The 14,995-nt window shown below is 33.8% G+C and overlaps 1 protein-coding gene across 3 annotated transcripts; it reads right to left on the bottom strand.

The window, feature by feature from the left end:
- Nucleotides 1–1,355: 1,355 nt before the first annotated feature.
- Nucleotides 1,356–11,218, bottom strand: LOC122056360 (vesicle-associated protein 1-3-like). Of its 3 annotated transcripts, none has more exons than XM_042618282.1 (9): nucleotides 10,977–11,218; nucleotides 10,809–10,879; nucleotides 7,308–7,378; nucleotides 6,759–6,840; nucleotides 4,791–4,906; nucleotides 4,344–4,709; nucleotides 3,983–4,045; nucleotides 3,450–3,527; nucleotides 1,356–1,642 (listed from the first exon to the last, which is right to left on the bottom strand). In XM_042618282.1, the coding sequence occupies exons 2-9, from the start codon at nucleotides 10,861–10,863 to the stop codon at nucleotides 1,532–1,534; spliced, it is 942 nt and encodes a 313-aa protein (XP_042474216.1). In that variant the 5' UTR covers nucleotides 10,864–10,879; nucleotides 10,977–11,218; the 3' UTR covers nucleotides 1,356–1,531. The 3 variants fall into 3 exon arrangements, with proteins under 3 accessions (XP_042474216.1, XP_042474217.1, XP_042474215.1); XM_042618283.1 differs by having other exon boundaries at nucleotides 7,292–7,378; nucleotides 10,809–10,891; nucleotides 10,977–11,191; XM_042618281.1 differs by having other exon boundaries at nucleotides 10,809–10,891; nucleotides 10,977–11,185.
- Nucleotides 11,219–14,995: the final 3,777 nt, after the last annotated feature.

The raw sequence follows: 14,995 nt of genomic DNA, 5'->3' as shown, positions 1-14,995 counted from the left end.
TATCCTAATGATTAATAAATTTTTTTCGTAAAACTAGATCCATTACCTCTAAAATTAATCGACATAACTGTATATCTAATATCAATTAAAAAAAAAATCATGTTGAAACCATCTTGCCTGACCTTTATGCTTTGTTTACTCCGTTGCAGTGTCAATAAGAAGGAAATTCTCAAAGAATTATAGGATAGCCAAGACACTTTTTCTATTTATATATTAAAATAAAAAGATGAACGACTTATTTGACCCATTTGTTTGGTCCGCTTGAAATTGGGCGCAATGAACTTTCTATCCACTCATAAAATTTTGGCTCCAAAATTTATCATTTCAACAGTTAAACTATGCTCAGCTGATTGGTCATTGGGAAGATCAGCTCTTAAATGTTTGTGAACTAAGAAAACGTTATACCGCTACACCATTACTCGAGGGCGTTGTGTATAAAGATGACAATAAGACGGATTCGAGTCGGGTTTGGCCAATCTCAGAATCCATCCCGTTAGAAAAAATGGACTCAAATCCGGATTCACCTAATTTTTCAACTAGCTCTGCCCCGACCCTGCTCAAAATCCGATCGGTCCATAGCGGGTTGGACCCGTCAACCCACTAAACTAAAAAATACGGGGCAAATTCGGGACAGATTCATTAAAACCTATAACCCGTCCCAAATCCGCTTCTAAACTCGGTTAACGAATTTAGATCCACCCCGTAATTCATTTGACCAGATTTAAACCCACCTCAAACGGGATGGATTTAATGTGGAGCTAGATTTAAATCCGATCTCTTACTATTCCTAGCCGTGTAGCCTTGCTGTGTGCGGTGATAGAGTGGTGATAAACAACCTAATCAAATTGGTCAAAGTAAAATAACTTGTTAGGGCAAAGTAAAATACTGATAGATGAGCAAATCAAGTGGATTGGTTGATCAAAGTTGTACAGGGCAATAGAGATGGATGGCCCAATTAAGTTGAGCGAACTGTCCACTTGAATTGGTAAAGCCAACTGTACGACAAACAAATAGAAAGTCGGGCATACAAAATATTAATTAGGTTAGGCAAGCATTAAGGAGTACTACATCTTTTACTAATCAAATAGAGATTTAAATGAAAGATTTATTTTATTACATGACTTAAACTAAAATATATATTTCCTTATTTTTTATGCCTAAAAAATTTATTCTATTCTTCACCAATGGCACACAGCAATAGACTCATTCAACTAGAACCTAAGAAGTTTAAGAAGTTTTCATTCAGTCAGCTTTACACAGAATGAGCTCTTCAAATTCTACATGGTTTCGGAGTATAATTCTACATGGTTTGATGCATCTTTTCAGTCTAGTCTTCACAAAAGAAAACGAAAACGAAAAAGAAACTGAATAGACACATTTTACGTTTATAGATCATGTACATGGTCATGGCCTCATGGGTGAAAAGCTTGAAAAAAAACATAAATCTTGGATAGTTGGCAATGGTGATAATATACTGGTGATACAAAGTATTAATTCTAGCTCTGTGATTAAAGATCCTGGTAGACGACCTTCACAAGTGCAAGAGATGTCCAAGTGCCAAACCAGCAAGTGTCATGTAGACTACAAAGAGAAAAGGAAAACCAGCCTGAACTCTAGCTGAGCATTTGGTCCTCAGCAAAGCCTGCAAGAGCAAAAAATAATATCCGATAATATTTCAGAATGCATATCATCATGCTTGGGCGAAGATAGTAGGATGCTGTAGCTGTATACTAGGGTGCCCTATCCGAATCTGTCATTCAGCAAAGATGCTCTATCAGAATATTTTTAGTTAAAAAAGTTTCACCAAGAGTTCTCTTTTGTATGATGAATCTGCACCAAGAGTTCTCTTTTGTATGATGAATCTGTTGGAAAAATGATTCCCCTTCGTGGTTGAGTTTAACTACAGAGTTCAAATGTATTGACAATACAATTTAAATTAGGTGTATATTTGATGTTATATCGAGTGATCTCAGGATGGCTTTGTAGCTTGAGGGCAGGGAGCCTAGATCGAGTGGTGATAAGCTTGAGAACAGAATCTGATCAAGTGGATACTTAAAGAGTACCTGAGGGCAAATAGCCCGAATGGACTCAAGGGCAGGAGGTCTGGAATGAAGGGATGCATGGAGTACTCAAGGACAAGGAGCCTAGATCGAGGAAAAGTTCGATAGACTTGGGAGCAAGAGGATCAGATCGAGAGTAGTAGAGGGCAAGGAACTTGAATAGAGGAAGAGTTTGATGGACTTGAGAGCAAGAGACCCAAATTGATGAGGCACTGGGATGACTCAATGGTGGGGAGCCTTGATCAAGGAGTTGAAAACCCAAAGACTGTGAACCATGGTTTTGGGCATGCCAAATAATGTATCGATGTGATTGCCTAGGGAGTAGGTGAATTATATATAGCTTGGCTATTAAAGTATTACAACTTTGGAAGGTATTTGTCAACTGGCTCAAGTCTTGGACATTATAAAAGGCTTACCTATAAATGTGTAAGTGGATTGCTCAACTGCTTAATTGATCAGAAGGTATTCTAGTAAACTGAAATAGAGAATTCCAATCGGTTGGATAAAGGGCCGAGGCAACAAAATCTCTCTTTTAGTTCCAATGGATTGGAAGGCTTTCCAATCAACTGCGCAGCATATAAGCATATAACTGTTGAAGTCCAGTTAGTCATCTAAATCAACTTTGTAAGTAATGTTAGAGCCTCATATATATAGGCTCTCACAGAGCTTTTAAACATGCAGAACTTATGAAAAACTCTCAAAGATTGTTATGCTCTAGTTGATTAAGTGCTTAAAGAAATCCAAGAGCTTGGACCAAGGTTGAAGGCTTTAACATCTCAAATGCTTGATAATTTAGCTCTTCCTTAATTTCATTTTCATCATTTGGGAGGGGTGAGAATATCATTATTGAGAGAAATTCTAGTTAGGGTCAAGATTGGAGAGAGCTTGCGAAATCTGATTGTTTGGATCAAGGTTTCATACATAAAGGTTGTGAACCTCAACTTGTAGAGGTCTATCCTGTTGTCTCATTTAACAGGTGGTAATAGTGAATTTGTGGGAGTGATGTAATAGACGTGTTGTAGATTGTGGAGTAGAATTGTTTGTGGGAACCGTGACCCATGTACATCTTTCATGTTTAATCTTTCACTTTCATACACATTTTATCTTGCTTCGGATATTTCGTCACATTATCACACAAAATTGCTACTTGCTACTATGAATGTTATTTGAGTTTATTGTGTGTGAGAATTCAGGGCTGCTATACACAAGCCTATAGTATTTGCAACTTCTACAAGACTTGGATGGTTTCATATAACTAAGCATGTTACATGGATCCTCCCATAATTTCTTCAATATAGGCAGACTAATAGATCAGAATATCACACCATAGATGGTATAAGATGGTATTACTGACATAAAACTCCAGTTTTTAATAAAAGACCAACTCACAATTTCTTGTTGCAATTTATTTCCCTCTTGTGAGGCAGAATCCTTCTCTTTCCTCAGATTCATTATCGTCTTCTCAGCCTGCAAAAATTTGCATCCAGATTGCAGTTACTAGTGCCAAATCAGGCATGCTAAAGGAAACTAGAATTTGGCTTCAGGTCAAATGGCAACAGGTAGATGATACTAACTTTCAAAACTTTCAAACTCTAGTATTATTTACTGCATGCACAATGCATGCTGACATTTTCTAGCTGATTATGTTCCAACGAGTTACCAATTTAGCATACATGGTTCACATTTTTCTGCATGGCTTATTTGTTGATCTGATTTTAGCAGTTAATGTTCTAGAGCCAAACAACGAGAAAACATGCCCTGAAACTATTCATAGACAACATTATTTCGATTATTTAACACTATTGGCTCTCCATAATGGCTTCCATCTCGAACATCAGAAAAGGACATTATGGAGAATTAACCCACCATAATAACACTGATCTCTTCGATGTCATCAAATCATGTGGGTAGGAAAAACTAACCTCATTTAGTTTCAATTCGAGATTGCCAAGCTTCAACCTTAATTCCTCAATATCCTTCTCAACCTAAAGAAACATTAGCCACAGATGCTTTGTTACAGAACAATGAAAAAGAACATTTGAAATACAAATGGAAATAACAAAGAGACTAAAGAGAGAGTGAATTATGCTATCAGTAAACATGTACCGAGATTCAACCATTTGCAAATTCATACTATACAATGTTCTCATCTTTTGTAATCTAGTATACATAAAAGTGTTATTAGATAAAGTTCTATGTGCAAAAAGAACACCAGCAAAAATATGGAGACTAAATAGTGTGAATGTGTTAAGAGAAAGAAAAATCTCAGGAAAAATATATTACAAGAGATGGAGGGATGCTGTCCACTTCATTGAATGCTTGATCACTTGAAATATGTGTCTCATTTGACTTATGATTTTGATGAATGGACTCCTGCTCCACATTATCATCCTTTGATTCAGAAAACTTTTTCAAATCAGATACTTCATTTGAATTAGAGGGCATTTTCGAATTAGAAACTTCATTAGCTGGTTCATGTTGTGAAACATCATTGCTGGCAATACAAGTCTCTGCAGACTCAATGATTTCATAAGCTGGCTTTTGTATGGAAGTCCCATTAAATGGTTCTGGTAATGCAAGAGTAGGAGGGCTAACAAGGACAACTTTTAATTTGTTCTCTTGAATGTATCTACCATTTTCCTTAGAGAACTGTGGAACCAAAAAGTTGGTGATCAAAACATATAAATAAATAATTGCAGGTGTAAAGATAAGACTGCATGCTTTTCTTACAAAACTTGGCACAATGTCCTCATCTGTAGTGCCATAGGGAACAACTGTGCTCTGGACCAGAAACTTGTCTTTTAGTTGAAAATCAGACGGAGCTTCCTTTAGTGCTTGCATGGTAACTAAAATCACATAATTACATTATTGTAAACAACTAAAATAATAGGCACTTGTTGTATGTAATGCAATGTCTAACTTCAAAATGTCAATATCAGATACAGATAAACAATCACTTCATTAATAAGTAATAAACAGCCCATTGATTTTCCAGTAGCAAATGTCAAGTGAGGCTGTGAGGGTGATGTGAAAAAAATCAAAATAGAAATAAGATATTAAAATATTTATCTATAAATAAAAACATTCTTTTTAAGATTGAGCTTCCCTCTTTCAAATGATATGAGAAGATCATGAAGAGAGAAATATTATGAGGATAATAAAATCCATCAAACAAAAAACCTTCACAAAGCATGCAGTAAGACAAGTAATTAATGACAACCAGATAGACTGCTTCGTGGTATACAATACAATATTGATCAGCAAATACAAAATGATTGTAGAAGAATTCTCCAAATAACAAACTTTATAAAATCTCTTATATAATAGTTTTTATTTATTATAAAAATTTACTCTCATTGTTTCGTCCTTTTATTAGATAAGTAGCCATAATCTTTATATCCAATTCACATTATCTTATTGTATAGAAAGGAAGGTAATGAAGTAGCTAATGTTAGGGTTTTAAATTACCTATAGTTTCAAGTTTTAGAAGTCGTCAACATCCACATTTTACTGGGTATTATAAATTGGATAAAATTTGACCCAGAATTAGGAGAATTAGCCTTTATTTCATTTTTATGGAAGTGATTTGGATCCCTCATGTAATTCAAATCTACAGTTCAATTTTAATTTTCCTTTTTCTCTCCTTTTCTCTGCGTGACATTGTTTATAGTGCTATATCAAAAGGTCTCTTTTTTGTAGGATTTTAAGCATGAAATTTTTCTATGAGGTGTGCTGGCAATAGTCACTAAACTTGTCATACTCTGCTTAACTTTTTAAATGCCTGAAAAATTCGCATCTCAATTGAGTTGTCCATAGGACCATGATAAATATAGCCTAAGCCTCTCTAGCATGTCATGGAAAATTCTCTCTAAATCACAATAGACATCAATTCAAGCCCTTCATATTCACTAATTCACTAGAATACCTAGTCTCAAGATAAAACTTGTTATTCCTATAGTATACATGAACATGAACAATAAACTCTCTCCAAGAAGGTGCACACAAAGTAGTTTACACCAGAAAAATAATGCTGAAAATCAAGTCTAGTATGGGACCAAAATATCAAGTAATTGAAACAAAATTACAAGATCTGCAGGTAATGGATCTTGTTACCCTCTTTTGATTCTTCTGAAAAATTAGTGGATTAAAGGAACTAATAGCTACAAGCCATCATTCCCTTAAGTAAATACAAGTTTTAGCACCAAGTGGTTGAAGGTTTAAGCAATGCCATGGAAGTTAGTCAACGCTTTGTTAATTGGTAGTGCTTGATTATCTGATAGATTATCTAAATTTGGAGGAAATGTCAGTAATGAATTCCCCCATGATTTCTAATACTGGTTGAATACTTGGATCTATCACCATTTTTTATGTAATGATACAAGCATAGGTCAAATGATCAACGTAATGATGAACCAGAACAATAGATTATTAAGGACCAACTTTGATCTGGAATGTTAATCATAATGGCGCTTGTACATTCATCATGAAATACTGCTCTATACAAACCCTGCTTTCCTTTATTTTAATTTGTCTATCATGATAAGCATAATGAAAGGGAAATCTCTCAAGATGTCAACTTTTGAAGCCTCAGCAGATATTGCAGCTTGTGTGATCTATTTCTAAAAGCAAGAATCAAGAATAAATTCAGTAAGCAAAAACATGTATACAAACAATGACCAGACAAATTATAATACGGACCTGTAAAGTCGCATGCTGATCTGGGTAGAATAATGCCTGTATTGGGTCGTACACAGTATCGCTTAGGAGATGTTGTTTTGACCTAATAACACACAAATTGAGTCAGCAATGTAATGTCTTGCAATATGACTAACAAACTGGCAAACTGTAAACCCACATCATTTGTGAGCCCACTGTATATATCCCATCATAACATTGAACTATGTAAAGCTATTGCTTTTAATATGAAAAAATAGCTGAATAGAAAATACAATTCGGGGGTGGGGTGAAACAGTAATCAGGAGAATAAGAGACGCAAAGAGAAAAACTAATGAGCTAGGCAAACCGTGGAAGATTAAGTACCCATTTAATTTTACAAAAAAAAAAAGAAAGGAATCTACTCTACAATGAATAAATGTTAAATTCCACAAGAAATAATCATATAATATATGTATGACACATTGTTCTAACAGGCATTTGAGCAAGAATGCAGAACAGACAATTTATGCTTATTCTGTATCTGTGAGCGTACTTTAAAGTAGAGCCATACATACAGCAACAAGCATTAACCTTGAAAGCAATATATTCTGATGAATTGTTGGTAAGTTGAGCAGAACATGAACTTTGCTTCTTCAGCTCAACTAGAATCAACAAGAAAATGCATTATGTCAGGCCCAATTTATAAAGTCAGTTTAAATTTAGTTAAAGGTAGCTCCAGTGGAGCAGACAGAAGCTGCAGATCTAACATATATATTGTAGTCCAATTCTAATTTTGTTACAAATAGCAACGGTGAATGACCTCCATAAGGAAACCAAATCTCAGACGACATAAGGAATAAGATACATACATGTAGGCCATGCAGCAAGATAAAACAAAAATATATGTAAGGTGAAAAAGAGAATCTTGGAGGTGCATTGTATCACTAGCTCATAACAACAGAAGAATGTGCTTCTCACTATATGTAAATCATCTGGGTCTACTCTGTGCACACAAGCACCTATCTCAATGTCACCTAGAAAATGACAAATCTCAGATAGGGATACACCACTTTCTAACATTTTAAATACGTAGTAAGCTACCTGTCCTCAAGCTAAATAAAAGACTGATTAAATAGTGCGTCCTGACATACAGTATAGGTGAGACATACAATTGCAACAATATGTTGAGACCCATACAAAGATGACATGGTCAATAGCTGGAATTTTGCTCATGTTGTCCTATAAGAGGTTATACCAGTTATACGAAGTTCAGTATACTGAGCTTACATTGAATGATACAAAGCTTTGAAATAGTTGTTGCAACCAATACAACATGTAGAAAAAGTAAACATAAGTTTATTGGAAAGTTACAAATTGAATAAGAGTAGGATTGTCTTTCATTTGTAATCTGTAGCCAGATGCAGAATCAGTTCTGGAATCTTTGGGTTTGGCCTCTTTTAGAAAACTGGGTAAGGTAGACTAGAAGATTGGGGAAATTTGGTAAAGTAAACAAATAAAGATGAGACCGTGATGATTTTATAATCTTATTGAAGCAAATTATTGAGGGTTAATATTTTTAAAGAGTTAAGAGTGTAGGTAATTGAAGAGTCAAAAATAATATGTTTATAGGAATGTATAAGTCATAAATCCATGCAAAAATATTGGTCCACATGATCAAACAGGTGCCAACAGGTATCATGTATCAATATGTCAATATTCTTACAATATTGTTTCTGACAGGACCAAGATTAGTATGAAATTTGAGATTTTAAAACCTTAATCACTTCCAATTTTAAGAATTTAAAGTGTGAAGACACTGAAATTGGTGGACTTCAGAACTTTCAGAAATTAATGTGAATGGAAGGACAATGTTGAAAAAGGAGGAAGAAATTTTAGTATTCAGTTTAATCAGACACATGACCTGAAATTGTAGCATTCAAAAATTAATTTCATAACTCATAAATTTATTAAACAATGAATAGGCATAAAATTGAGGGACATGTTTGTCGTCCTGCAATAACAATTGAAAACTTGTTTATTTTATTGCTTAATTGATCTTGTCAATTCTTCTACATAATTGGCATAAACTGTTATGTTCATCTATTTTCCTCCATCACGGCAAAAAATATTATCACCATCGAAAGCTAAATTGAACTTGTGTGTTTTTCAGTAAATATAATATGATTCATAGCAATACAAGTCCTTGGCTTTTGTTTATCTTCCTCAATTTGTCTCATGCATAGATCATTCGACTAGTTTGATCGTCTCTCAGTTATATGCTTATGTGCCACATCATTGGAGCTCCAAATTAGCGGTAAAGAAGACTAAATACTTACATTTAGTTTTATTTATATCTTAAACAATAGTAATTAATTTAATATGGAACTGTTCCAGCAGGGACTGAGTATTAGCATAGTTTTTTTTTTATATATAATTGATTTATTTTTGTTACTATGGCCCTGATAAAAAGATCTGTAGACCAAAATTATATTTTAAACAAGTTAAATGAGGCACTATATATGTAACCTTTTTATATCAACAAATGAATAATCATGCAAACTATATATCAAATGGTTTTTCAACCCTTTATCTTCTCTTTTCCTTATATATATATATATAAGGTTAGTCCGTGCAAGCAGCTCCCACCAATGCATGAAGCTCCCGAGGAAGTGTCTATTGTACACAACCTTACTTTGCTTTGCAAGAGTCTGTTTCCAAGACTTGAACTCGTGACCTCTTGCTCACACGGGCACATGGTCTCTATACTCTAGAACTTCAGCTCTCGCTCTCCTATATTCTAAAGTTTGGTATTTTTTTACTACTTAAATAGAGTAAACAATTAAGAAGGGAATCACAATTGTGAACAAAAAAGCAAATGCCTGACTCCTTTGATGAAAAGAGGGAAAGAAAAAAAAATTCAGAACTTGTCAAAGAAAAAAAATGAAAAATAATAAATCAAAAATAGATTTGAAAAGATTTTTTTTATATAATTTTTTAAGCTCAGATTTGACTTTTGAGCTTCAACTCATGTGAAAGTGAGTTTTTAGTCTATTCCTTCCCTTTAGTTTTTTTTCCTGTTTAAAGGAAATGAAATAAAAGTACATCTGAAAAAATCTTTTTGTCGCCTTATTTTCTTCTAGTTTGCTTCCCCCGTAGAAAAATGCCCTTAATCTCATTGAAAAATATTTTAAAGGGAACATATCCTCAACATCGTTTAAGGAGCCATTAAATTGGCTAACATTAGATGGTGAAAATTACTTCCACTTGATTTGTCTTTAAGTGGTAACGGTTATGCAAGAAAGCAACAAGTTCTTCCTACCTAAGCATCATCTGCATTTCCCATGGAAAATTCAACAAATATGTATCAAAATGTCAGAATGAACAAGAAAAACAAAACATGTTCATATATACTTGAAATAAAAGGTAAACCAATGCAAGGTACGGCATCTACTTTCCACTGTTTGATAGAATATATCATTATAGATTTATCTTCGCTCCCAAGTTGATAGCAACCTCGCCCTTAATTGTCCTGCTTCTCAACCACCCTTTCATGTTTAAATCAAGCAGTGCAGTGCTAAAAGTTGTGGTAAAAGATTGGAACCATAGGAAACACATACATAAAAAGTAAGTAAGCTTTAGATACATAATCTTCAGCTGTTAAATTATAGTAGTCTGGATTCTGGAAAAATAGCAAGCAACAATAAAACAAGTCCGCTTCTTTATATCTAGGAATGGTGCTAGATGGAAGGAGACATTTTTGATAAGTATCAATATGACTACTGTCTTATTAGTGATATAATCTTACACAGACCACTGCGACGATGAGGTTTCCAGGATTAGATTGATGATCAAATTTGTGAGGCCATTTTACCAAATCAAGCACCTATGTGTTTATTTTACTTATGGCTATGGCGTGATTTGTTTTTTTTTTTAAAAAAAAAAAGGGAAAAAACCAATAGTGGAGCATGATTTGGTCAAAATAAAAAACAAGGTAAAATATACACTGCTCGATCACGCCGCAAAAGGCAATGAATCTTCAACGTTGTTGCCTAAAAAGCGACTAAACGAAATAGATTTTATGCGCAGACTTACATGTGAATTTAAGTTCTTGAGGTTGGATCCCTACGAGCACTTGATCCACCCCCATCGGTCGCCCTTGACCTCTGAACCAGAAACTAGGGGAAAAGCACACGAATCTAAGACGAAGCAAAAAAACGGAGATCGCGCTAGAAAAATTAAAATAGGAGTCAAAACAACAACCTGTGATCGCAGCTTGGACTTCTGGATCGCCCAGCAGTCGTGGGAGATCAGTATATAGCCTGCACACACGACCAAAAATGGCACATAGAATCCAATCCGGCGGCGTAGAACCCTAGAAACCGTCACTCAAACTTAGGCAAACGGTTGTTCAGCACCGCGACGTGATCAGGTGTAAATAATTAAGAGCAGGAGTCGTCGGCTGCGGAAATGAATCCTTGACTTGGGATTGGGAATGGCTGGCGTGTGATGCTGTTGGGACTAGAGCCCCGCAGTTGATGACGTGCCGAAAGGTTAAGCGAAAAGGTCGCTGCTTCGAGTCTGGCAGTTGATCGATTCACGTTCGGTACCGCTTTATGCTACTTTTTTTACCTGGCCGATCAAAATGGCCAAAACTTTCTCCGCTGGCAATTAAAAGTAAGGCAAAAAGTGACGTTTTTTTTTTTTTTTCTATTTTAAATTTTTTTATTAAAATGGATATTTCATCTCACGTTTCAATCTGGTATAATTATTTAATTGTATTTAGTACTACGGCATATTATTATCTTCTATTTAAATTTTAAATTGATCAAATGTAGTGTAACCATTATGATTTTACAATTATTATCATATATTTAACATATTTAAAAAATATTTAGAATAGTATAACTATTAATAATTTGGATTCAACTCTATTTATCTAGAGTTGACGTTATACTAACTATAAAATTATAACTATTATAATATAAATTTAATCTGTTCAATTAATATTTATATTGTAATAATTATAATTTTATAGCGGCTATCCGAAGTCATTAATGATTTAGGAAAAAATATTATTTTAATTTTTTATTTAAAAATTAATATATACTATCTCTTAAATAGGTGCTGTACTTATTAAATTAACACTATTTTTTATTATTATATATATACTCATATTTATTTTAATATTAACATTAATTATTTATGAATTTCATAGTTCATTTATTTATTTTTATTCTTTTATTTAAAATTTATTTTCTTAATTTTAATTTTTTTTATATAAAATTCACTCATTAATAATATTTAAAGAATTAAATAGAATGTTATTAATACGTGGATATTATAATATTCATTTATATGAGTTTATAATACCATTTAGATATTATAACACCATATTAACATTATCTTACCCTATCAGTCACATGCTTACTCAGGATGTTATGATTTACCTCTCTCATGATGATCTTGGGTCGGGTGCGAAAGGAGCGCTGGGACGAACAATTTCACCTTTTGTCACATTATCTTAAACAATAAATGGATTTTGACTTGGCGTTGCACGTCGCACAGTAGGTCAAAAAGACGGTGGATGCATGGTGGGGTACGTTGTCCCCGGAGGTAATTGATCAGCTGATATTCTGATGATAAATTTATATCGCAAATTGAAAGGATGGTGGGCTATGGAGAGCGCGGCGTGAAGCACCGACAGAGTTCGCCGTGCCTTGGGGCCACCGGAGTGGATCGCGACATCCGGAAGCGAAGCTGCATCCTGACAGTTTGGTTGCACGTCGCGGTCGGTTGGGACGGGCATCGCGTGGGAGGTAAGGCCGCTGTCAATCTGACTCGATTTGAGGACCCACACTTGTTGCACAGCTGCCCAGTACCGGGCGGAGAAGTATGTCACACTGCCGGTGACCAGTTGGGGAAATCTGAATTCAAGAGGCACTGGATGCGGCGTGTGTGGTGTGCGGATTGGATATGTGTCGTGGAGCTTTCTGTTGCTTCAGGGCGAGAATTCGGTGAGGTAGTTGAAACAGATTTGGATCGGCTTAATTTAAGTCAAGTCAGCAGTGGATGAGTAATAATAGCATGCTAAATGGAGCGAATAATTATATTGCTGTGATGAGTAACCGGCTTATTCTCATAATTACGCTCATGTTAAATCCTACGATTAAATATTTTCCTAACTAAATATTTAGGAGTTGTACCAAATATCTTCCAAATCCTAACAACCCAAATAAAACAAACACACACACACAAGTCACCGTTGCCACCTTTTGATGGTCTGGTTGCATATCACTAAAAAGAAATCACCGGACACAATCAGAATATTTGAGAGGATATTTAGAAAAATATTTTATTTAAATATCTTCCATTATAGATGTGTCAATTCATTGAGATGGACGGTCCATCTTCAAAATTAATCAAATTGTAAAAACTAAATATCTTGATTATCAAAAAATAAATAATTTACAAGGGTCAGATAAAGTTTGAATTTTAAATAGAATGATTATTTTAAAAAATATTTTAAATATATAAAAATTATATTTTAAAATTATTTGATAGATAAATAAAAAAAATTCTATATATAATCTCGGATAAATTATTAAAAAATAAAATTAAAATATTAGTAGTTGATAGTGTTTATTAGTAATACATTTCAAATAAAAAATATGCAACCATTCGGTCCTCAGATCACTCATTACCATTAAAAAGGAGGTAAAGTAGAAGTCAAAATGGTATGTAGAAATAATGAAATCCTCTTTTAAATTGCGACATCCGACCACTACAATTTTATCCTAATCCTTACAACTAAGCAATGCCTTGGGACAATTTAGAAAATAAATGAAAAATATATATAATACGTCTCAAATAAGGTTCTTATATATAAAGCTAATGGTCCCCGGGATCATGATATCATATCTAAATTATCATCTAGATATTTACGGTTCAAATTTCAATTACGATATATTTGTAGAAATTTTTCCTCTAAATAGGAGGTGTAACCAAAGAATGTTGCGTTTCTGGACTGGTCACCGCATGCGCTTCTCGATTTATCCTACTGACTAAGGGAGACGGACTGATCATCCTAAGAATAGTCAATGAGACTAACTAAAATATATACACTAAAAAAAAATTGCTATTTAGGGACGAATTTGATAAAAAAAATTCAAAATTTTTTGCGACGAATTTTGGGACGAATTTACATTCGTCCCAAAAATGGTGTTGCAAAATGTTAGTGACGAATACATAATTTTCGTTGGAAATATTTGTGACAAATTTAAATTTTTGTCACATAATTCGTTGCAAATCTGCAACGAACATTTATTCGTTGCAAATTTCATAATTTTATATCTGCGACAAACATATACTTTTGTCCCAAATTTGCAACAAAAATTTTTCGTCGCAAAAAACGTTGCCTAATTACAAATGAATAGAGGGAAAAAAACCTCGGAAATTTGCGACGAACCTAGATTCATCCCAAAAACGTCGCTTTAACCACGTTGGGTAAAAAAGCTATTTGCGATGAATTTTGGGACGAATCTGAATTCGTCCCAAAAGTTGTTCCTAATTTGCGACGAAAAACTTAATTTTGTCCCAAATCTGCGACGAATTCTGGGACAAATCTTGATTAATCGCAAAAGATTTACGATAAATTTGCGACAAAAACATATTTGTCGCAAAATTTGTCCCAAAAATTAAAAAAATCCAGAATTTATTTTTGATTTTTCTATTATTCTGTTTACATATTACACTTACAACATGTTCAACAATTTATATCAAATACATCCATATACAACATCTAAGCAAATCATCCCAAAACTAAACACATCATATCCAACACATCCATAATCCATATATATTATATCCAAACAAATCATTCCAAAACTAAACACATCATATTCATATATACAACTAACCAAAATCCAAACAAGTTCAACAACTCATAATATCAGACATGAAAGTTCTATAACAATCCAAACAACAAATGTAACAAGACATCCAAAGGAAAATAAAATACATATCGTCATGTCTCAGGAGCTTCGGTCGCCTTCCATGCTTCTTTTCCTGCGTTAAATTACAAACAAACAATAAGTAACATTTATAACTAAAAAAAAATGTATCAAACATATTAATGTATCTGTATCTAACATTTACATACATGAATGAAATTTGTTACTAAGATTGCTTGTCATAACATGCAAAGTATCATCATGACATAAAATGCAAAGTATCAATGTGAAATTAAAATTGTTTGTAATTCATATCCTTTGTTCAAGCCT

Source organism: Zingiber officinale, chromosome 3B (assembly GCF_018446385.1).
Source record: "Zingiber officinale cultivar Zhangliang chromosome 3B, Zo_v1.1, whole genome shotgun sequence".
Classification (NCBI taxonomy): Eukaryota; Viridiplantae; Streptophyta; class Magnoliopsida; order Zingiberales; family Zingiberaceae; genus Zingiber; species Zingiber officinale.
This window is presented reverse-complemented; position numbering and strand designations above follow the sequence as displayed.